The sequence below is a fragment of the Zingiber officinale genome, chromosome 7A, assembly GCF_018446385.1.
Source record: "Zingiber officinale cultivar Zhangliang chromosome 7A, Zo_v1.1, whole genome shotgun sequence".
In the NCBI taxonomy this organism is placed as follows: Eukaryota; Viridiplantae; Streptophyta; class Magnoliopsida; order Zingiberales; family Zingiberaceae; genus Zingiber; species Zingiber officinale.
Window position 1 is genome coordinate 133926563 of NC_055998.1, and position 24441 is coordinate 133951003.

General features: G+C 35.6%; 1 protein-coding gene across 13 annotated transcripts in view; it reads left to right on the top strand.

Moving 5' to 3' along the window:
* LOC122002680 (serine/threonine-protein kinase STY46-like) overlaps positions 1 to 24441 on the top strand; it is a 60548-nt gene that overhangs the window by 24621 nt on the left and 11486 nt on the right. For all 13 annotated transcript variants that reach the window (XR_006117698.1, XR_006117700.1, XR_006117697.1 and 10 more), the window contains 7 exons: positions 1636 to 1746; positions 5175 to 5225; positions 17273 to 17406; positions 17504 to 17611; positions 17846 to 17919; positions 19715 to 19890; positions 22430 to 22525. Coding sequence is in view for 9 of the 13 variants with exons in the window: in XM_042557950.1 (XP_042413884.1) it covers positions 1636 to 1746; positions 5175 to 5225; positions 17273 to 17406; positions 17504 to 17611; positions 17846 to 17919; positions 19715 to 19890; positions 22430 to 22525 (750 nt within the window). In the remaining 4 variants the exon portion in view is untranslated. The remainder of the gene's footprint in view (positions 1 to 1635; positions 1747 to 5174; positions 5226 to 17272; positions 17407 to 17503; positions 17612 to 17845; positions 17920 to 19714; positions 19891 to 22429; positions 22526 to 24441) is intronic.

Genomic DNA, 24441 nt, shown 5'->3' on the forward strand with positions numbered 1-24441 from the left:
TTCCTCGTTCCTTGCCCAACACAGGAATCCGAAATCTGTTCTTCATGCTTACTAAACCAATTTGTCTCTTCTTTCTTTAAGGTTCACGGCAGCAAATAAAAAAAAAACAAGATTCCTTCACGGTAAAACTCAAGAAAATAGGAAAAACACCAAAGCCAATTCGGAGCTACTCCTACTGCAGGTGAGAAGCGACTTACCTTGCGTTTCTTGGACTTACAGCCGAAGAAGAAAGCTTCCAATGCTTCTAGGGCTTGCGGAGGATCTCGCAAACTCGCCCTCTTCCTCGTGCCTACTGTTCCTTCTTGACGAGAGGAGCTCGAATCCGAGAAGAGCTCGCGGAGAAGTCCCCGTTGGCCGGTCGTCGGAGAAGCCCTAGCTGCGGCTTCTGCGTTTTCGCCCGCAACGCCGTCGCGAGAGAGGAGAGAAAGGGTTTCGGGAGAAAAAGAAAATTTAAGTTCTCTCTTCTTATAACTAAGGTTTCAATCATAACATATATATATATCTCGCACCCTACCTTTTCACGAAATATTCGCGGAAGAGTTGGTTGGCTGCGGTTTTGACCAAGTCAAGGGTTGTGGTTTCGAATCCTCCGCTGCGCACTTTTATTTCCAATTTATTTTAAATGTTCCAACTTATGCTTAAATGGAATTCTTCTCCTTCTTTAATAAGAAACGATCGCTGGATCAGTTGGATGGCCGCGTTCGGCTTAAAGCGCAGCTCGTGGGTTTGAATCCCGGTTGCAAGTTATTTTCTTCCTATTATTTCTCGCTATTAACTTCTATTACTTAAATAAAATTCTTCCTTTATTAGATCAAATAACAACTGCTAGCCCAGTTGGTTAGTTGGGTTTTGCTCGGGTCCGAGCTCTTGGGTTCAAAACCCAGCTTTAACACAAATATATATATATATATATATATATATATATATTTTTAAACTTCTTTCTCTTGGTAAAAATACCAAACGAACTCCAAAAATTACGTAAAAATACTCTAAAAATTCCTAAAAATCTCTAGAATTTTTCTATAGCATTTTTAAATATTTTTGAATTATTTCTGGAGCTCAAAATGAGGAAATCTGGGTCGTTACAGTTTGGAGCTTTATGTCTTGCTAACAAAAGGTTTAACAATTCATGTTGGGTTGAGTCGTCATTTTCTATCCACCTAAAGTTAACAAAGCAATATAAATTAGTGATTTTTTTTTAAAACTTAGACGATGGAAAATTCTAGTTAAAATTTCAAAAAATTGCTCAAGTCTGTTTTATAACAATTTGTTAAACTGAATTTGTTGCCATTTTGAATTTTGTCTGTAATATATGATATGGGTCATGTCAATTTGATCTTGCCATCATTGCTGGCCTACATACATCCATAGACAAGGTACAGTATATATTTTTAAACGTGATATAAATAAAATATTGATGTCAATTCCAGTATTTAGCCTTTTTATTACTAATTTGTTTGTGTCTCAATGATCCTAAAAATGTTTAAATGTTTGCCTATATTGTCCACGTTTTAGACATTGCATCTCCATTTATTTTATTATTAGTTTTTTGTTCATCAATAGACGCTGTTATCTTTTTCATCATTTAACTAATTTATTGAACATTCAGAATATTCTAACTGAAATATTGTTTAGCTTTCTACAATGTTGTCAGATATTGGACTCAATATCCGGGAGGCTCATGTATTTTCAACAACAGATGGTTATTCTTTGGATGTATTCGTTGTTGATGGATGGCATGAAGAGGTTGGATTCTATCTTCAAATCTGTCTCAGTTACCTGTTTGTTTCTTATTTTTAACTATGATTACATCCTAGGAAATTATGAGAAATGTATGAATGAGGAACTGATCTAATGGAGAGAATCCAGCGCTAGTGGGCTTTGAGCTGAGTAAACTGAATTTAAAAGTGATTTGAGAGGTTGTCTTGATGCTCCTTCTTGCATATGGAACACCAGGAGCTTCAGAATATTGATTTATGAGATTACATTACAAAGTTTCTTTCCTTTTCAAGATGGTTCCAAATCTTGTGTCAACTAGCACTGTTGAAATATATTATTTTGATAAATTATTAAAACTCGATCAATTCGATAATGTTTCCTTTGTCTCTATGTCAATCATGTTGATAAGTATCATCTCCTGCAAACTCGACTCCCTTTTGCATATTACAACACATATTAAGATGAAATAAAATAATATTTATTATTTCTTTTTGTAGTTCGTGTCCATACTATATAATATGAAAAATATACCAGTATAGAAGACACAAAGGCCAAATTTAGGCACACAACTTGGGTATATAGTTCTCTTTTTCCTTATTCATCTCCTTTCTTGCACCTCTAATTTGCTACCGATGCCATATGTTGGAACGCTGATAGGGAATCAAAACAATATTATTTTTGTTACCGACCAAAACTTCTACAGGTTCAAGATTTTTAACCTTGCATTTCAACTCACTAGGATTTAGTTTTCATAGATTGTCAGAGGATCTTAAAAAATTATAACTAATTTCTATAATTTATCATAATATTTCAATATATATAGTAATAATATAAAGGGCAGTTTGGTGTACGAAACTCTTGTCAATGCGGGGTACCAGAAATGATCTGTTATACGCAGCCTTATCCTACATTGCAAGAGGCTATTTCTGCAACTTACCGTTGCACCATGCATGGTTTAAAATCTCAAGCCTATAACAGCCTTATCTTACATTGCAAGAGGCTATTTCTGCAACTTACCGTTGCACCATGCATGGTTTAAAATCTCAAGCCTCCAAGGTTTCGGTCACGGACAAGAACAATACAGTTTTGGTATCGTGTCGTGTCGATCTAGTTTTGATACTTTTTAAATATAAAATATACAGTGTTCTAAAAATTGGTCTAGGCAGCCGCCTAGGCGCTAGGCGCCAACCAGCCGCGCCGAAAACATGCTAGTCGGCTAGCCTAGGCGACCTTGGCTCCTAGGCGGGATTAGGCGGCCCTAGGCGTTGATTAATCTGTCAAATCGTCGGTTTCCATGATTTTTTTTACTTTAAGGTTTTAAATTTAAAACCCAATTAAGAAAAACTGAAATGTAACTTTTTTTTAGAAGCCCTAAACTTTAGTCCAATAAGGAAATCGATTTGTTGGCTTGCCCTAGTGGTTAGTACAGACTTCATCTTCATCGTACTGAGTAACCAGAGCCGGAGAAATTAGAGCGAATGAAGAAGCCCACATTTCTTAGAAATCAGAGAGTTGAAAGACTGGAGAAATTGATTTGAAGAAAAATTTGTTGTTTGATCTTTCCTAGTGACTTGGACGCGATTGAATTGAAGGTTGACCAAAGTCTTATCCTTTGGAACGTCATTTTATAAGACAACCCTGAAGAAGCTCTAGAGTGAGAACTTCGTGAGGATGATTTTGCATCCGAAGAAGAAGAGGATCACAATGGTAATATTGAATTTGTGTCCGATGAAGAACAAGTTGTTGAAAATTATGGAGAAGTAGAATAAATTTGTGATATTTTATTAGCTGTGTAATTTTATTCTCATTTTAAATTTGATGTTATTGTGTTGGAGTTATAGAATGTGATTTATTATGTAATTTATATTGATACTTGGAATCCGCCTTGCGGCACCAGTCCCCGCCTAAGCAGCCTAGGCACTAGGCATTAGTCTGGCACCCGACTAGCGCCTAGCGAATTTTAAAACCTTGAAAATATATTAATTATAATAAAAAATTAATCTAAATATTTTAAAATAAAAAATATTTGTTAATATATATATATATATATATATTAAATTAATGAAATAATTTTAATAGGTTTTAATTATGTCATTTATATTATCTCAATCATAGCGGTGAGTTAATTAAAATTATTAACCTAAATTTATTATTAAATCCTAAGTTAAAACCTACCTCCTCTATTTCTGTTGTTCCCTGTTTCCGCAATGACCATGGGCACGCGCGAGGCGTCCAGGTTCGTCGTGGGCCTCGGCGACGTGTCTGGATGTGTGGTCCAAACTCGTTGTTGGTCTAGACGACATGTCGTGATGCATCGCTGGGGTTGGACGACGCGTTCGGACGTGTTGTTGGGGCCGGACATGTACAAACTCGTCGTCGGGCTCACTTGATGCGTTTGGACTAGTCGTCAAGCTCCCGCGACACGTCTGGACTCGTCGCGGGGCTCGCGCGACACATTGCGGGGCTCGCGCGATGTGTCCGTATGTGTCTCTAGGCTTGCTCGATGCATTTGGACGCGTCGCGGCATGCTGGCGTTGTGGCGGTGACGGTCCGTGGGTGGAATGAGATGTTTTCCTCGGTGAAACGGCTCGAGATTTTAATCCATGGCGCTAAGGCTCCCCTTCACTGAGCTCCCGCGACACGTCTAGACTCGTTGCGGGGCTCGTGCAACACGTATAGGACGCGTTGCGAGGCTCACGTGATGCGCCCGTATGTGTCTCCAAACTCGTGCGATGCGTTTGGATGCGTCACGGTGTGCCGGCGTTGTGCTAGTGCCGGTCCATGGACTGAATGAGATGTTTTCCTAGTGAAACGACTCAAGATTTTAATCCATAGTGCTAAGGCTCCCCTTCAATATATATAGTAATAATATAAGCATTTTAAATTTTATCATTCTGAAACATAAATGAGAGTATTTTGATGATAGATATATAAAAAATGTAATAGATTTTTTAATGGTTCATGGTCATAGCAACCTAATGAGTGATAGTAATAAGATGAATGATAATGCCAACAATTAAAATGAGTTTTCTATTTGAAAGTTAAAACACTTTTATATAATTTTTTTTTTCAAATGAGACTATAGGAACAATTATTTTTGCTAGGTAAATCAAAATTTTAAAAATATTTAAGGAAGGCACATATATCTATGTGGTCACGGTTTTTTTTGACAAAGGTTCTCCATAGCAACAAGAAGAAAACATAGGGTTAGATTGTGGGGTCATAAGATCCTAAGCAAATCATTTAGGTTGTTTGGATCATTAGATTCTAAGCTCTGGAACATAGTCTTGGCAACCTTATAAGTTATAACCTTTGCCCAGGATGACATTCATTTCTGCTTAAATCTAAAACTTTGGTGTTGATATCATCAACAAGGGCATTAGAATTTTTTTTTCTCTCTTTAGCTTATGCTAGTAACTTCTGTCAATGTACTCATTTTGCGCTACTTTGTTCAGGATACAGATGGTTTGCACAAAGAGATTGAGTCAGTACTCAACAGAAATGAGGTACAAAGTTGTTCACTTGGATGAATGTTATTTTAGATGTTTAAAGTTTTAAACCTTAAACATTATCCTTATTAGTAAATGTGATATTTTCTTCCACTAAACTGGATCATTTTTTATTTTTGTATACTGTGATAATTTTAATAGGCCCTTGGCTCAGTTGCTGGTGTATGTTTATCCTTAAGACTTGATCAGCTACTAATGCAGCACTACAGCAAACAAATCTCACAGCCAATCTTAACAAAATACATAGCAATAAAAAAAAATGCATAACAATAATGGTAGTAAAAAATAATGTGAAGAAGATTGGCAAGCCTACCTTGGGAAACCCTAAACGATAACATAATTTATTTCTCTGAAACTTGTCTTGTACATAAATTGGAGATAACTATAGAAACCTTAAGAGACATAGTCAAATGTGATTTTCCAAAAAAAAAATATTTTAAATAAAAGGTCCATTAGAAAAAATAAAATATTATTTAACTTGTTCTAAGCATCTTAATATTTTTCATAAATTAATTAATCTGAAAATACTTAAGATACTATAAAATTATCTTGACTAACTCAAATACTTATAATAGAAATTTGCTATTTAATTAATTCTAAAATACAAAATGATTTTTCGAAGAATTATCCAATCTTTATGACTAGATCTATTAAATCTACTTCAAATAAACCAAATCTACTTAATTACGTTAAATAATTAACCACTGTGCATAAAATAGATTTAGCCCAACAATAATTAATTTTAAATTCTTCTAAGATAATATTAATTACTAAAAATGTATTCAAACCATTTTAGGATTTGTAGGGATTTATTCATAAATAAAAATGAAAATTTCCATTTATCTTAAGTAAGCTGATTTTATTAATAAAATAATCTAATCTAACAAATAAAACTAATTTAATCATCTTAACACTCGAAATGGTTAACACCAATAAAATCTTGTGTTTGTTAGAGCTTTTATAGTTGCTTGAAATTTTATTTGTGGGTGTCTTTCTAGCAATGATGAGACGTGGTGTCCATTAGCAGCTTGGTCTATCAGAAGATAAAATGTAGGGGAACTTTATGCTTTTTTTTTCTACTTTGCATTAAGGTTGTCAACTACGTCCATTGGCACATTTGCAAATAAGAGAAAGATGAGGTGACGAGCTACAGGCCTCCGAAAGAAGAAGAGAAGACATTGTTATTCATTAGATGCTTGATGACCTCATATGCTTATAAAAAGAGTGTTAGTGAAAGACTTGCTATCAAGAGAGAATGCAGTTAAATGAGCTATGAGCTTCCATCAAATAGAAAAGCAAAAGGAGATAAAATTTCTTGTGCTAGTTGCTGCTGGGAGATCATTGAACGAATTTGTGTCGGTGTGCAGAAGAAGAGGCAGTGGCGGAGGAGAAGATGACTTGTATTAGGTGTTATTTTGGTGTGTGGGGGCGTTCAATCCTTGGACCGAACTATCCTTGTGAGACAATTAGAAACTAGAATATTTGTCATCGTAGAACACAATTGGAATTTTAGGACTAACTATCAATCTACAAATAGTGATTATGGGTCAGACCTTTGCATAGTTATAAAAACTAAACTGAGAATTGCACCAACTAAGCTCCAAGTTATTGGTTCAATGGTTGGACCAGTGGATCAATTGGTCACAATTGGTCAAACAGCATGTAGCCAAAATATTGGTTTGGTTGAGTCTATTGGTTCTAATTATTGATATAAAATTAGAATAATCAACTTGCAATTCTATTTTTGATGGAGGATCTCGTTTTTTTATGTATTTATTATTATAGTAGGTTAAAATATTAGAAGTGATTATTTTTATATTTCAAAGTTAATTATTTGAAATTACAAATGAGTAGTTTTTGACATTTTTAATAAAATGACAAATTGATCTATTTTTTGAAGATCAGTTTGACCAGTTGAGTTTTACTAAACGAGCTAACTATTTTTATTTTTTGCACAAACAAGCAAACCTAACCTAGAGAAGTATTAAGTTCCCATTTTCTGTTCAAGCTGGTGGTCCGATCCAGTTTTATGGACCTTTGGATGGAAAAAAATAAAGAAATGATAGGGACCATTTTGGAGACATCAATTCACAGGGATAAGAAATATTGTATAACAACTAGGGTAAGGATTTGCAATTTAAGTCATCTCTAGCTTTATGTTTAAGGGAAAGAAATGGAAAAAGGATTGCAAATATCTCCCCTCCTATAGGAAGAGAATTAACAAGAGAAGCAAAAGGGCACTTGCAGGGCCGACACCCTAGACTTTAAAGGGCTTGGTGCAAAAAAAAAAAAATCCCCTTTAATTCAAGTAAGAAAATTTCATCTAAATTGAAGTGTGTTTAAACACGTGTACTACCGTGTAGTATCGATGGGTGAGGGCGGCGACACGGATGTGACAACTGTAGCGCTGGATGATGGGTATCGATGTGGGCAAAGAGTTTGAGGGTGAGCAAAAGTAAATTTCAAAAGATTAGGGTTTAGAGAAATAGATATAGGAAAAGACTCGTGAAGGAGGAATAAAATGTCTACTCTCGTCGGTATTTTTCTCTTCTTTAGGAGACACTTTTATAAAAAAAATAAATATTATAATATTTTAGAATTTATAATTGGATTTTTTATTTTTTTTAATAAATAAAAAAATTATTTTATTTATCTTTAGTGTATATATATATATATATACAAAAATTACTTTTTTAAAAAAGGGGCCCCACTGGAGGTGGGGCCTGTGCGCTGGCCCCACCTTGACAGCCCCGAGGCCGGCTCTAGGCACTTAAGTTGTAGAATCTTATGAACTTGAGACAGAAGATTGATAACCTAAACAACTGCACTAGGTTTACCAAGCTAAGGCAACCCCACCAGTTAATACTTCAAAAGTATAAGTATCAATTTTTTATATAGGGACTCTTCTGCTAAGCTTACTAACGGTCAAGCAAATTGTACATAATGGACCTTCAAAATGTGAATCGCTATTATAATAGTGGAATATCAGGGTTTGAGACCCTAAGTAGTTCTCTCTATCCATGTTGATCACTTTAAAATTACAAGTAGATTCTTAATATTATTTACATTTCTAACACTCCCCTTGAATTTGGCTTAAAATTAGAAAAATCCTAATTTATCATTGAAACTAATGGATGATGTGACAACTTTAATGAGTTACACCTGTCTCTAACGAAGTGACAATGAAACTTTTTATTTTGCGACTAGAACACTGGATTAGAAGCTAGATGCAAGAAAGTTGAGTTGTCACAATACAACTTCCTTTGTTCTTTGTGAGTATGTGTCTATCTGGCACCAACTATTTAACTCTAATCAGCTCACATGTAGGTAGAGAGTCATAGATCTATATTTTGCCTTTGCAATTGACACTATGACAGTTTGTTCTTCTAAAGAAATCAAATTGCATTTAAAGGACACATCAGATTAATATAGATCTATAATTTATAGGAGACCTGCCCGTCAGTATCAATATACTACACAATTGGAAGTTGACTTTAATCTTGATACAAAAGACCTTTCCTTAGCTTTTGTAAAATTGACACAGCTTCTAAACGATCATGACTTAGGGCATGAAGAAACTAACTGATTATACTCGTTGCTGCGAGTGATATGCCTACTAATCTTGTGGTTGTGAGTAAACATAGTTTCTCAACTATTTTTCTATACCTTTCAATGACCCACTCTATCCTAACATTAGTTTTCATTCAGATCTATGCAAGCATCAACTAGATGCCAACATAGTGGTCTTCTCCAGCATATAAATGTTTTATATTCCTTGGAAGATATAAATGTCTCCTTTTGAGTGAGCCACTCCTTCGCTAATAAAATATCTCATATCATCTATTTCTTTAAACTGAAAATGGTGATGATGATAGACTTTTTGCCTTATGATCCTTGTAGATCTATAACTAGTTATAGTTATGATGATATTGTCCATTAGCCATGTAAACAACAAGAAGAATAAACTTCCCAGATAGAGATGTAAGATGATTTACTAGGTGATCAGAGACACCTTTAATCATCTCAAACTGAAGGAGAGCAAAGTTGAATTTACTTAAAAAAAATGCCACAAGGGGATTGCCTAGACCATACAAGGACTTCTTCAATTTGCATATCTTCCTGTTGAGTATTAAAATATGAAGGTTGCTATATATATACTTCTTACCAAGGTTTAAAATCTCGATCCGTGTCGAGATTTCGGTCCAAGACCGGAACGATACGGTTTCGGTATCGTATCGTGCCGTGCCGATACAGTTTCTATATTTTTTAAATTTATATATAGTAATTATTATATAAATATATTTATTGTGTATAATTTTAAAATAAGTTGTATTTTGATTTTATATAAGTTCTCCATTATTTAACAACTTAATATTATTAGAAAAATAATTAAATATAATTTTCTTTAAAGAAAATTGATTTATTAATAACCCGAATTAAAATTGATAAATCATAATATATTACCTTGCTAATAAGTGACGTGAATCAGATGGAAGTATTAATTCTTGTAACATTTTATTTAGGTCAACTTTATATCTCTAACCTCTAGATTAAATAATCATAATTATATAAATTAATACAAAGAGACTATTTTATATATAATAATTATATAAATTAACTATTTATTCATTTAATTAATTATTAATTTAAATAATATATATTTAAAATAGTAAAAAATATTAAAATAGTAAAAAAGTACAAAATAATTTTAAAAAATATCAGAATATAAATTTGAAATTTTATATCAGAATAAAAAGTACAAAATAATATATATTTAATTAATTTATTTTTTTAAAAAAATTAGAATTTTTTAATTTTTAAAAATTTTTTAAAAATAAAAACAATTTCAGAATATTAATTAATAAAATTTATTATTATTTTTAAAATTTTAAATATATTTTAATATTTATTGTGATAATTTAATTAGGGTTTACAAAAGTCTCTTCGAAAGATCAGACTTAGGAATTGTTTACATTATTTAAAACTCAATATTAATTTTGCACAGGAACCCTAAATGCGTACGCGCGGCGGACGTGGTGCCCGCATTGCCTCCGACGATGTCGGAAGAGTCTTGCGGCGCCTTCGGTGGCACCGACAGTGCCAGAAGAGTAGAGGGACGCTTCCGGTGCCGCCAGAAGCATCCCTCGATGCTTCTAGCACCACTTGAAGAGTTCGACGATGGTAGAAGCGTCCGACGGTGCCTCCGGGACGCACGACGCGCTCAAAATTGCTACGCCTGCGATGCTGGTTTCGCTCCCCAGGCAGAATAGTAAAAACTGTCCGTGCCGTCCGATACGGAACGAAATTTCAATCGCTGCTTCTTACATAAGATCACCATGCAAAAAGACATTCTTGATATCTAAACTAGTGAAGGGGTTGCTAAAATATGATGGACCAACATGAGGAACAGATGGGCTGAAGCAATTTTTAGCCATAGTGAAATGATGTTCAAGTGATCTAGACTTGAATGCGTCACCATTACCTTCTAATCGAGCCTTCAACCACTTACAATCCCTGAAGGTGTGATACCTTCTCTGTGAATACCCTTTTTGCAACATATTATGGACATGCCAGCAGGAAGAGCTGCTGACTCTCAAGCAGCATTAGCATGTAAGGCCTGTATCTCCTCAACCATAGTTTGTCTCCACCATAGACGCAAACTATAGAAGCGAGAGTGCCCCTGAATATTACATAAAATAGAGTATGAAGCTAAAGAAAAAGAAAAGAAGACAAAATAGCCAGTAACCCTGCAACATAAGATATAAATAAGAAATGAAACGAGAGGTAAAGGAATTGTGAATTTCTTTCTAGAGAGCAATAGGAATATTCAAATTAGAGGTTAGATATGGAATAGGAGGTGATGTTGGGTGAGTAATGTAGTCTCATGGTTGTCAACTGTCCTCTACAGTGGAGGCTCTAAACATCTCAATCACATACTCTGATTTAGATGAAGAGTTTGAAAAGAATGAGGCAGACTCAAAGAAGATGACATCAACAGAAACAAATACATATGTTAACTTAGGACAGTTGCAACTATGTCCCTTCTGAAATCAAGCTTAGGTAAAAACATTTTTGAACTAGGTGATGGTTTATCTTTGCCAGGAGATAATAAATAGGCAAACCAAGCACATTCAAATACCAAGAATTTAGGACCAAATGAAAATAGGATTGTAAAGGGGGCATGTAATGTATAAAAGAGTGTAAATTAAATTGCCATCATCCAAAATATGAGTGGGATCCCTATATGAAAGAGAAGGGTACCGTGAGTTCTTCTTTCAAGTACACCATTCTATTATGGTGTATAAGGGAAAGATAACTAACAAATAATTCTTTGCTAAGCTAAAATTTTAGGATGAGACACATTCTTTTTATTATTCTTCTTATCACCATAACATATACACCAAATTGGGTTTATTTCTTGGTATAGAAGGCAATACAATTTTTCGTTAATAAAAACCAAGTCATGCTTTAACGCTTATCAATGAGTAGCAAAGTGCTCAAAACCAATTTTAGAACATACTCGACTAGAACCACTAAGTATCAATGAAGTAAAGAGATTGATGTAGAAGCATATTTAACAACGATTTATGACATAATTTAAATGTGTTTTTGCAACTAACAAGCTTCATATTTGGGATTCGCAAGATAAGATAAAGTAGACATTATATCTTCAAGATTAGAAGAACGCAAATATCTAAGATGGTTGTGAGTTTATAGGAGGAAATTTAGAGAGTTGCCTTAAAAATAGATAGAGGTGGTGTAAATAATTTACTAAGGCCCAAGCCTCATGCTTTATGTTAATCCAGCTCAGATCCTCTAGTCCGCAAAACGTGGACAAGCGGATGGGCCACTCTCCACCATTTGTGGAGAGTGATGGCCCCACGTGTAAAATAAGTGGGGGTCATCACTCTCCACCAATGGTGGAGAGTGGTCCATCCTCTTGTCCATGTTTTGCGGACCAAAGGATCCGTGCTCATGTTAATCACCTTCTCTATCCATGAATGTTGAATGGAAACAAAATTACTAGTCAATGTTATAGAGCATTTTAAAGATTTAATAAGCTTACTGCCTAATAATAAATTCAAAGTGAATTAAACACAAAAAATCAAAGATAAGAGGAAAGAGATAAATATAAACAAATTAAGATTTACACAATGCCTTTTATTAAGTGAAAGAATAATCGACAATTTTGATAAAACAACAACTAACCAAGGAGGAGGGTTGCGTTAGGTTGTCAACTAGCGTTCAACTATGACAAATGCTCAATGAATATATCCATTAAACTATTGTGCTAATGATAGGTCATTCCCCGGAAGGAACGCGTTACAGGTCCGATTGTAACGTCTTGGCAAGGATTGCTATATCTCTAGAACTCGAGTGTACTGTAACGTATCGGCAAGGACCGTTACATCTCCATGAGAACTTGGGTGTAGTGTTAAATAGGTAAGAGTTCTCACACTATAGGTTGGATAAGAATAAATATTATAGGAAAACTAATAGTCTAAAATTTGGAACATGGAACATAGGAACCCCTCACTCGTAAATCAATGGAGGTAGTAGATGCGATGATTAGGAGAAGAATTAGTATTTTGTGTATAAGAGATAAAATGGGTAGACAAGAAGACAAAGATGATAGAAAACTCGAGTTTTAAATTATGGTACATAAGAAAGAAAAAAAATAATAGGTATTATTGTAGATAGTTCGTTAAATTATGAAGTTGTAGGAGTAGTTAGAAAAAGGAATAGAATTATAGCCTTTAAGATAATAATGGCGAAAAAAACTATGAATGTAATTAACATATATACACCACAAGTAGGATTAGATGAAACTACCAAATCATGATTTTAGGACTATCTAGATGAAGTATTACAAAACATTCCGTCAAATAAATTGATTTTAATAGGAGGTGATCTAAATGCGCATGTTAGAGTGAAAAATGAGGAATATAAGAAGTACATGGGGGTTGAGTTTGGAATGAGAAATAAAGAAGAAAAAACTATATTGGATTTTGCGATAGTATATGACCTTATATTAGCTAATACGTTTTTTAAGAAAAGAGAAGAACACTTGTCATGTTTAAAAGTGGGAATAATAAATCGCAAATTGAGTTTCTTATGATTAGGAAGAGGGATAGAAAGATTTGTAAAGATTGTAAGGTCATTCCTAGAGAAAGCTTAACTATCCAACATAGGTTAGTTGCGTTGGATATATACCTCAAACATAGTATCAATAGAAAGAAAATATCTGTGACTCTTCGAATTAAGTGGTGGAAGCTAAAGGATGAGAGACAATATATTTAAGGAGAAGGTAGGAGTACAATCATTAGGTGAAATATATGGTGACTCTAATACGACATTGGATAAGATGGTATCAAAGTTGAAAATAGTATCTAAAGTATTCGGTGAGTCAAAGGGACATGCACCACTAAGGAATCTTGGGATGGAATGAGAGTACAAGAGAAGGTGAAGGAAAAACGAACAACTTATAAGGAATTATATATTTGTAAGAATGAGAAAAACTTAAAAAAATATACAATAGTCAAGAAAGAGGCTAAGAAAGTAGTGAATGAAGCAAACAATGAAATTTTTGAATAATTATATAAAAAATTAGATACAAAAGAAGGGGAAAGGTATTTATAGAATAGCTAAAGTAAGAGAAAGAAAGATAAGAGAACTTGTCAAATAAAATGTATTACAGATGAATACAATAGGGTATTAGTAAACGATGGTTAAATAAAAGAGTGGTGGAAGAAGTATTTTTATTAACTTTTAATGAAGATTTAAGTGACTAACTTAACTTAGGTAATTTAAGTAGGTCAAATGAGTATAGAAATTTAAATTTTTATCGTAGAATTCAAACTTCAGAAGTAGAACAAACTTTAAATGTGATGCACAATGGAAAAGTTATTGGACCAGCTGATATTTCGATAGAGATATGTAAGTGCTTAAGGAAATAAAGTGTTGAATGACTTATAAACTTATTTAACATAATATTGAAAACAAAAAAAAATATTTGATGAATGGAGGGTAAGTACTCTAGTTCTCTTATATAAGAACAAGGGAGACGTACAAAATTATGCAAACTATAGGGGTATTAAACTAATGAGTTATACCATGAAATTTGGGAAAGAGTAATAGAAAAAAGATTAAGGAAGGATACCAAAATCAATTTGGGTTCATGCTTGGAAGGTCGACAATAAAAGCTATACGTCTTGTTAGACAACTAATTGAAAAATATCGTGAAAAAAACAAGATCTACACATGGTATTCATTGACTTAGGAGAAACTTATGATAGAGTCCCAAGAGAAATTATATGAAAAATTCTAAAAAGGAGAGGTGTTAGCGTAACATATATTGAACTAATTAAAGATATGTAGGATGATGTAACGACCAAAGTAAACACTTGTTAAGTAACTGAAACATTTCCAATAAAAATAAGATTACATCAAGGATAATCTCTAAGTTCTTTTTTTTTTAAACTAATTATGGACGAACTCACTGCACACATTCAAGACACAGTACCGTAAGGCATGTTATTTGCAGATGATATGATTTGGTATGTAGAGGATGACCTAATAATAGATAGCCAGAAACTTCCTTTCCCATCCAAACATGGGCAAATTCTCTACAGTGTTCATTTTGGCTTGTTTTGTCTACCACTATGACCTTAATAGCCTTACTATAGCCTTAATGATCTCCATGACCACCTCCTCTGCCACGAGCTCTGTTAGTGGTTGGTACAGACTTTTGAATGGAGAGGGGCTACACCTATAGTTGTTTTTCACTTTCAAATAGTGTGAGGGTTTGCAGGTTGCAGGCAAGGACAATTATCACATAGTCCTTTGAAATACTACTAACTCGGCAATAAGTTGATCAGTGGCCTTGCTTGATGACCTGTAGAGTTTGATTGTTGCTCAATGTTTAAGCAGAACTGCCTCTCACTGCATAGGAAGGAGCAACAGGGGGAGGGGCTGATGCTCTTTGAAAGATGGACGCTTTCATTATTGCTACTTATAAAGGGAAGAAAATCAACGCTGTATGTTGGTATCCACAATGTGAGGAAGGATAAAGGTTGGTCTATGATAAACCGTATTGTAGTGAACCTCCAAACTAATGCCGTATAGGGTAACTCGGATCGTTTCTCTCAAGGAATGTAGTGGTAGATTACAATCTTAGGATCAATTATTGACAAATGGGGTTTGAGTTTTTGATATTGTAAATGGGGGTTTGTGTTGGATTTGAGTGCTAAAACTAATCAATGAAAAACATCCTATTCTAACCTAACCTCTTGCATTCACATGAAACAAGCATTGCAGAAATTAAAAGGCATTAAAATGCATTAACAAAAGTAAGGAGTGTAAGAGGAATTAAACCAAACACATTGCAAGCACAGATGAAGCTAAGTACTAAAGATAATGGAGTTCTCCCTCCGATCGGGGTGGATGGTGTGGAATGATGATTGCGGATGAGAGGAAGTAGGGAACCCCATACCTGCTTCTCATCTACAAGTGGATGATGCAAAATGAGCCTAGGAATTCCAAGAGCTCATGGAGGAGGTGGACACGAAGCTAGGAATCCCAGAGCTTTGGTGAAGATGGCTCACCGACGGGAAATGAGGTGGCCAGAGATGGAGATGATGGAGGGAATCCCCTTTCGTCTCTTCTCCTCCATGGATTGAGGTTGTGATGATGATGGCGTCTGATGAGGGAGGGAATCCCCTTCCTTTTTGTAAGGTCGGATGATGTAGGTGACTGTCGGAGATGGAGATGACGGAGGGAAACCTCTTTTGTCTCTTCTCTTCGGTGGATGGAGATGGTTGCCGGAGATGGATCGGGCGGTGGAACGGACCGGAGGAGATGACGGAGGGAAACCCCTTTTGTCTCTCCTCCTCTGTGGGTGGTGTACGGTGGAGAGGATGAGGAAGAAGCTCCCTAATGGCCGCCCTAATGTGCCTTCAATGCCTCCTCCAAGTGAACTGACTCTCTTGGCCACCACACGCCACGACCGTGCCAAGGGGCATGGCTAGGCCGTGTTGACTACTGAGGGCTGCTGAAATCAACCTCGAGTCACGTGCAGTGTGGGACACGGCCAGGCCAGCCCATGTTGGCTTTTGTTTTGTGCGTTTGAGCCCTCTTCGATGCCTACAAAACAAGGTGCATTCATATTTTAGACATAATGTACTAAATTAGAAAGGATTTGAAATGAAGCTCTAAATAAACCCTTTTCTCGTAAAACATGATATGAATCAACATTTAACCATATGAGAGGGTTAAACGTCAAACATGAGAGCAATATAATACATGAAAATGTCGGTTATCAGTCTCCAACATGTAACAATAATATGTACTTGGCAGCAGAGCCTTTTTCCATTTAAGCTTGATTTGAGATGGTTTGTATGGAGGAAGAGGCACTGATGCTCTAGCTTGATGGGTGACAGTGACTCAAAATTGCATCAAAGAGTCCTCTTTCCATGATGGAAAGTGGTAGTAGGCCCTAGAAGTGGTCAGGATATTTGATTGATTGATCAATATGATTATAAAAATCAACCATTCGATTGGTTGAGATTTGTTCAACACCAGCAATGAGACTATCACATCAACGAGAACAATTTTGATACCACGTTGTAATGGGAAACAAGTAGGATGTGATACTGATATGATGCATATGCCTCTCTACTTATGTTGTATGGCATACCAAGTTGGTGCCAGTCACAATATGTCATGAGCTGATGGAGCTAGAGCCTGGCTTGGAATTATGACAATTATTTGGTATTGAGTTTAGTTGAACCTGTTAAGCATGCCTATTAAATGATCCAAGTTTGCAAGCATGTGGACCAGTTAAGGTATCATTTTATGCACTTGAGTGCTTTGTTGTCATTTTTATTAATTTAGTGGTAACCTGTGTTTTTCTTTGAGAAACACTACGAAGGAATCATGGATGTTGTATTATCTACACTTGCTTCTTTGAGAAGCGGAGCTTTTTCATGTTTTGAGGTGGGGATATGAAATACTAATGAAAGAATCACTTTGATTTGTTTTTACAGGGTTCCTGGTCTGGTTCATCTCATTCTTCAGCCTCAGAGAGGATACTTGCTGTCGCAAAAGCTGGTGAGTGGGAAATTGACAGAAGATCATTGAAAACAGGAGAGAAAATTGCATCTGGGTCTTGTGGAGATCTGTGAGTTAAATAATTACCTTATATTTCTGAAGTGTAGGCATGGTGAACCAGGCTAATGCTTTTGTTTTGTGTGCATTGGTGCTTAAAATTGTCGTAGGTATCGTGGCAGTTATTTAGGGCAGGATGTTGCCATTAAAATTATCAGATCTAATCTTCTCAATGATTCTCTGCTACAAGAGTTCCAGCAAGAAGTATTTATTCTAAAGTAAGTGATTCATCTTTTGCCATTTTATATCATGCTTATAGTCTTGTGGTAACTTGTTACTCCATAATACAACTTGCCATGGTATGATGGATGAATTTAGGAAAGTCTTTATTTTTCTTTACTTTTGACCATTATGTTTTTTTTTCCTCATCACAAAGATTACTTGATTCATTCTTTTAGTGCCCTTTGTTCTTGCTAGCTTCCTTTAGTTCTTATCATTGGGAATTCTTCCAGGAATGTCCAACATGAAAATGTTGTTCGTTTTGTTGGTGCGTGCACAAAACCTCCACAACTTTGCATTGTAACAGGTAATCTTTGGCATCAATTGAATACTGAGGCAAATCACAGGCAAGATAGACTCAGTGCATATGCACATGAATGAACTGCTTTTTGAGGATGTTGTGCTGTGTTGATCCTGCTCTGTTTACTCATTCTTTTGTTTTCTGAAATCAGTCCCAATTTATCTGGATATTTTGTCGTGCCATGATGTAACTCAATGTTTAAGTGAATGTTTATTTTCAAAAATAATTTTGAATCAATAATTTGATTTTATTATGTTTTCTGCATTGTATGTTCGCAGCTTGAGTTTTACTATAATATGTATCTATGAATTCCTTTTTTCTTCATTTAACAGGTAATAAGAAAGGACTTGTTTAACTATTTATTAAATCTTCATTTGTTCATTGTTATAATTTGAATGTTCATATATGTGATTTTGTTGCCCCCACGGGCATAGCCAAGTTGGTACTTGGGTGGTAGATTGTCATATGAGAGCAGAGATCGAATCCTCAAGGGAACAATCCCTTGGGGAATAAAATCCCACCCACCTAGAGAGGCCGCTTGGTCACCATGATTTACTCTTTTCATCTCGCCATGGGGCAGCGGTGAGGGGCGCTTGCGGTGAGCGAGCCACTTTTTTTTTTGCCACATATATGTGATTTTGTCACATACAAATATGGCTTTTATACTAAAATTTTTGGGATTTCTGTCAATCAAATCTTAAGTATGGTACGGGAGGATTGTTGATCTGTTCAAATTTTAGCATTTCCCCCTTATACTCTTCTGTGTCTTGTTTATTCACTAATTTGTCCACTATGAGCTGCTTGTGCAAAGCCCATTGTTTGAAGTAGACATCCTTGTAGTTCTGCATAATTGAGCTTGGTTTGAACTATAAATGAGTAGGGATGTAAACTGTTATCCTATGGTTGAACCATTTCCTAAGAGCCTTTGTCTTGTATCTTAAGCACCCATCCAATCTACTCACACAGATTATAAAGCAACAAAGTGACTCCTTTTTTATTATATTTGCATCAGTGAGCGTGTGTGTGCATGAGGGAATCAATCCTAGTTTTATATAAAAAATAGCTGATTCAGTTCACTTGCTGACTCCATTTCAATGTTGTAAAATATGAACCATTGGAGTATTGGAGTATCACTGTATATGGAAGAGCTTGATTTGATAACAATGTATGTGTATATACACACCTTAGAATGATTATTAGGTAAAATACTAAATAACCCCTTAAATTCTAACCCACATGTCATTTTGCACATATTCTTTTTCTTTTTGGTTCAATCTTCAATGTAATTCTTAAACTGTAATTCCTCTCTCTTTTTTTTTTGTCAATCAGTAGGAGTTGGATAAATTTGACAGTAATCTTACATGGCAGTAAAATGAATGGGCATAATGTATGTTACAAGTTTCATGATTTGTATAAGCAATTACTGTCTCTCATATAAGTACCCAAACTATAACCTTGTTTCATAAGTACATTTATTTGTTTAAGGTATGAATCCTTCAATTATGTGTCTATAAGGTGCATAAACTCTCTATTTTGATCAAGGGAATGAAAAAATCGAGGCACTGTTTGTTTTTGATCACTATCCAGTCCCATAAAAAAATGTGTATTGCAGATATCTAGATTTAGAGAGACCATCGTAGATTATATTTCCTGGTTTATCTGCGGCTCTATTTTCAGAAAATCCTTCTCTTTTTTATATTATATTTCATGTTGGATGGAGAACTACTCCATCATACTTGCTGATGATTGTCCAACATCCTTTTACATTACACTTATCTGGCACATGGTTATTGTCTTACAGAGTACATGCAAGGAGGAAACTTGTACGACTATTTGCATAAGCAGCATAACATCCTTGAACTTTCTATGTTGCTGAAAATTTCTATTGATGTCTGCAAGGGGATGGAATATTTACATAATAACAACATTGTTCATAGAGACTTGAAGACAGCCAACCTACTCATTGATAGTAATTTTGTATGATTCTTTTGCTAGTAGAGTTATTTTGTCATGGTACTATTTTTCCTTATATTTTGATCAACTTAATACAAAGTTTCAGAATGCTTGAAGCATATGCTATCTTTATACTAATTTAGTCACATGCATACGGAAAGTATAAATGTATTGACTGGGCGCCTTCCTAAAACTTCATCTTTTAGCTATGTAGATAAATTAGGCACTTTCTTAACTGAAGTTTCTGGAATAATAATCAAACTCAGCAAGATCAATAGCAGGCTGGTGATTGTCTAATTTATGGAATAAACAACTTTGAAGGCAAATTTACTCATGGCATTACATCAAAGGAGTTGTTTGTGAGGCCCTTTTGGGGATGTGAACAAGGGTTCTCGTGTAGTATTCTGCCTCACTATTGGATACAACCTGGGGAGTAACTTGGTTGGAGGCTTCTCCATTGCTTAATTTAGCACTATAAAACTGGAAAAGCAATGGAATTGAAGTCCAGAGAGTCTAGTCTATTAACAAATTCATTTTACCTTGTTTAATGAGTGATGACCATGACCCCCATCTTATTTCATGTTTTATCTTTGGAAGGAACATGTATACATTGAGGATTTCACTTTTTGTAAAGAAATGCCAAAATTTGGAATTTTGTTTTTTCCATGAGGAACCATCCGTAGAAGGTTATTTTGACTTTTAGATTATAGTGGATGATTGATTAGAGTTTCTGCACTTCTATCACTGGCAACTGTGACTTGGAGAAGCAAAAAACAAAATGTAAATCTGTACTTTATGAGTCATCATGGATCAAGAATTTACTTCATTGTTTAAAGATTAGAAGGAACAAGAGGATGTTATTTTCTAATAACAAGTTGACGATTAGCATTTCAGACAATCCAGTATAGATGGCATGATAAAGCACGCAGTAATTTAATGTTTATAAAAGAGAAGCTTAATGCAGGGAAAACATGTCATGCTTTTGGTCAAAACAAATTGCAAACATGCTGACCAAAGCAGTGCCCATAGAATAAAACTGTATTGGTACTATGCCAGCGGTGCTGACACGTGCACCATTGAGGAAGAGTAGGGAGCTAGCAGGAAAGAGGAGGGTGAGCAGCAACAACAGTATAAGAAGCAGAATCATGGTGTTCCTAGACGAAGTCAAAAAAGAAGACCTGTCACGATCGCGTGGCTCATGGAAGAACAAAAAGGTGTTGTCATGGTTTGAGGAAGAACCAACAACAACGCATCAAGAAGCAAGGTTTAACTTGGAGCCTAACATTCTCTAGTTGCAGTCGCATAGAAGACGGGCGAGGCAAATGCAGCAGGAAGGATTCTCCTTGCAGAAGACACTCCACATTTGCCCCAGCTGCAGTCATGTAGTAGACTAGTAGGTAATCATGAGGAATGAGGAAGACACAGCAAGGATGATCCGCCTTGCGGAAGAGACTCACTTTCTTTTCCTTCATTCATTCATTGTTGTCTGTCTCACAGAAGAACCAGGAACAAGAAGGTGTGGCTGCAAGATCGCGGCTTGCAGCATGAACAATTTGCCTCGCAGAAGACACTCCCACCTGTTCTCTTGCGTACTGAGAGTATTGAGGCTTTTTGTGTGCCAATTGGTGAGCGGAATAAAAAATTCTGCCCATATTCATTGACATGGAACGAAATTTGACAATGGTAATTGATGCCCCATATAAAATTGTTGGCGAAACTATGGAAGGTCAAGTTGTTGGATGAGTTGATTGGATTATCAAGACCAACTAATGTGTATCATGTTCTTGATGTGAAGAGGAATCTGATTTTCCAAAGTAGACTAGTAAGAGGATTAGAGCACATTGATTGAGGTAGAATCTCAAAGTGTTGCTGGACTGTAGGGGAGATACCTGTGGTTGAAGTGTTTTGGAAGCTAAACTGTTTTTTTTTCTCTGTTGATCCTGAAGTCGAGCATTGATTGTTGCCCCTCCCAAGTGAAGTATAGAATTTTAGATTGGTCTGCCGGTTGCTAACCTTTGAAGAGTCACACATGTTAGGTCGATTAAGTCCACTAGGTCGACTAGGTCCACGAAATATAAGGATGCTGTGAGGACATTGTACTAAGTGCCATCATCATGGTACAGGTAATCATCATCATCCTCTACGAATGTAATAACTATTTCTTTTTATGCAATTATTACTTGAATGAGTTCTCTTTTCTGAACTATGTTTTTTTGCCCTCTGGATTTCTATGTAAAACGTTGTCATTGTTTTACACATGTTTCTCTTTTGTATATCTCCATAACAAACTGGTATTTCCTAACAGCAGTAAACCAAGTATCATTCTTACTATTGCATGGCCACTTTCCCCATCCATAAAGGCAAAAAGTTACTTCCTCTGGAATCTGTCATTCCTGCTATTTCGAATTGCGCATTTGAAAAAGTGTCTTTTTGTATTTATTCTATTAGATCATTTCAGTTATATGGATATTTTAAATCTGCATATTGTTATTTGTAACATATTTATTCTTTTCTGCAAAATCTACAAGCATTGCAAATTGATTTCCTCATTTTTGTTGTATAGGTTGTGAAAGTAGCAGATTTTGGTGTTGCTCGGATTCAGAATCAGGGTGGCGTCATGACAGCAGAAACTGGAACATATAGGTGGATGGCCCCTGAGGTATCTTTCTGAACCTCATTTCTGTATACTGAAGATTCAGTGAGAAGATTATCTGTAGCCCAAAAATGTTGTTGGTTCGTTTTTTTAATTTGTGAAATAATGCAACAAAGACAGAGATGGAACAGGGTGACTGTTTACTTTGCATACTGCTACCATATCCTATTTAAACTGATAAAAAATTTATGCATTTTTAGAAAGCATCTTCTAGGTCTCTTTATTCAGCAAGTCTAACTGATTCACCATCATCCAACTAGAGCATAAATAAATTATCAATGGGCCTGTTAGCCTCTCTAAATAGTTCTGTAATGGTTCTTATCTGTGATACGGTAAAACTTTCTATATGAATTTTTATTCTCTGAACATTGACCATCAAATTGCTTTACCCTAATCCATTTCATTTGAGGGTAGACAACAATCATTTAAAATTCTTGAGACCCTTTGTACTTAAATCTCTCCATAATTAATGCACGTATGTGTTTCACCCTCCTGTTGAGTAGATCTGTCACATCCACTACTCACTAAGGTATCTTCTTGTTTAGTTTTCTTGTTTACACCTTAAATTGTTCGTCATTGATCAGAATGTATTTTATAAACACCGCATTTTGTGCACGTCGATTTTATTTTTGAGAGAAAGAACGGGATAAACCAGTCATGACTAGGGCTGAAACAAACCCAAGACCTTGGAAATATTTTCCAAGGTCATTAGTCATTACTAGCTATCTGGCTGGTATCTTAATCTTATGCATGTGGCTAACTATGGAAATGATTTTTCAAAACGAATGGATTAGGAGAAATTGAAACTTTTAAACAATGCCTAATACGAGAGTGAATTTCTTGGTTGTTATGGTGTTTTTCCATGGACAGAACTTATTCGTTGATTTAGCATTTCTTTTGCCATTGGTTATTCCGTAGTTGTGCAAGGCGGACCAAGGCGCACTTCTTGAAAGAAGCGCGCTTAAGCACGCACCTTTTGAGAGGCGACAAGCACGCCTAAGGCACGATTTCTCTCGCTTTATTGAAGTGATTTTTTTTTTTTAAACCCAACCCTCACTGTGGTCGCGGAGGCGTCGCCTGAGCCCTGTGGTCGCAGCTGAGGCATCGTGCGAGGTCAGTGGCCACGGCGGAAGCGTCATGTGAGCCTGGCGACTGCGATGAAAGTGTCGCACCAGCCTTGTGGCCGCGACGAACGAATTGCGTGAGACCCACGACCTGGAGGACGTGTCACGCTAGCCCCGTGGCCGCGACAGACCCTTTGCATGAGCCTCGTGATCGGGGGTGACGCGTAACAAGAAGTAAATTAGCTTTTGATTAAATAAAACTTAAAGTTAATAGTTTTAATCAACTCCTACCTATAGTAAAAATAATTCAAATAGACTTAATTAAACTTTAATAAAATTATCTTATTAATTATATATATATATATATATATATATATATGGAACTAGGGTACCATCACGCTTCCCGGTAGCAACCTCTGATGGATATTTTGAGAGGATCAGGGCAACAACCGGTGTAGAAAGAAAGACAACATAGTCTTTGGTAAGAAGTAAGGCTCGATCAGGAGCTACAAGAAAATTGAGTCCTAAAATTAAGTGTATATTCTTATGGGGAGAGGTCTAACCCATAGTTGATTAAGAGTAATGGCGTACTAAAAGTGCCACAGTTTCTATAAAAGCGTAATTGAACATTATTGACGAACTTATTGCAAGTGCCATCAAATTGTGTACTAACCAATGGAGTATTGGTTTGTTTAATTAAAGTGGCTGGTAGAAAAGTAAGTAGAAGAACTTCATCAATAGTTGAGTTAGTGGCTCCATTATCGGAAAAGCATGAAGCTTGAGTTCATGTCCTTGAGCATTTAAAAGACATTGAATCCGAATAAACAGATCTTCCTGAAGCTGGTTTTTTTTAAAAAA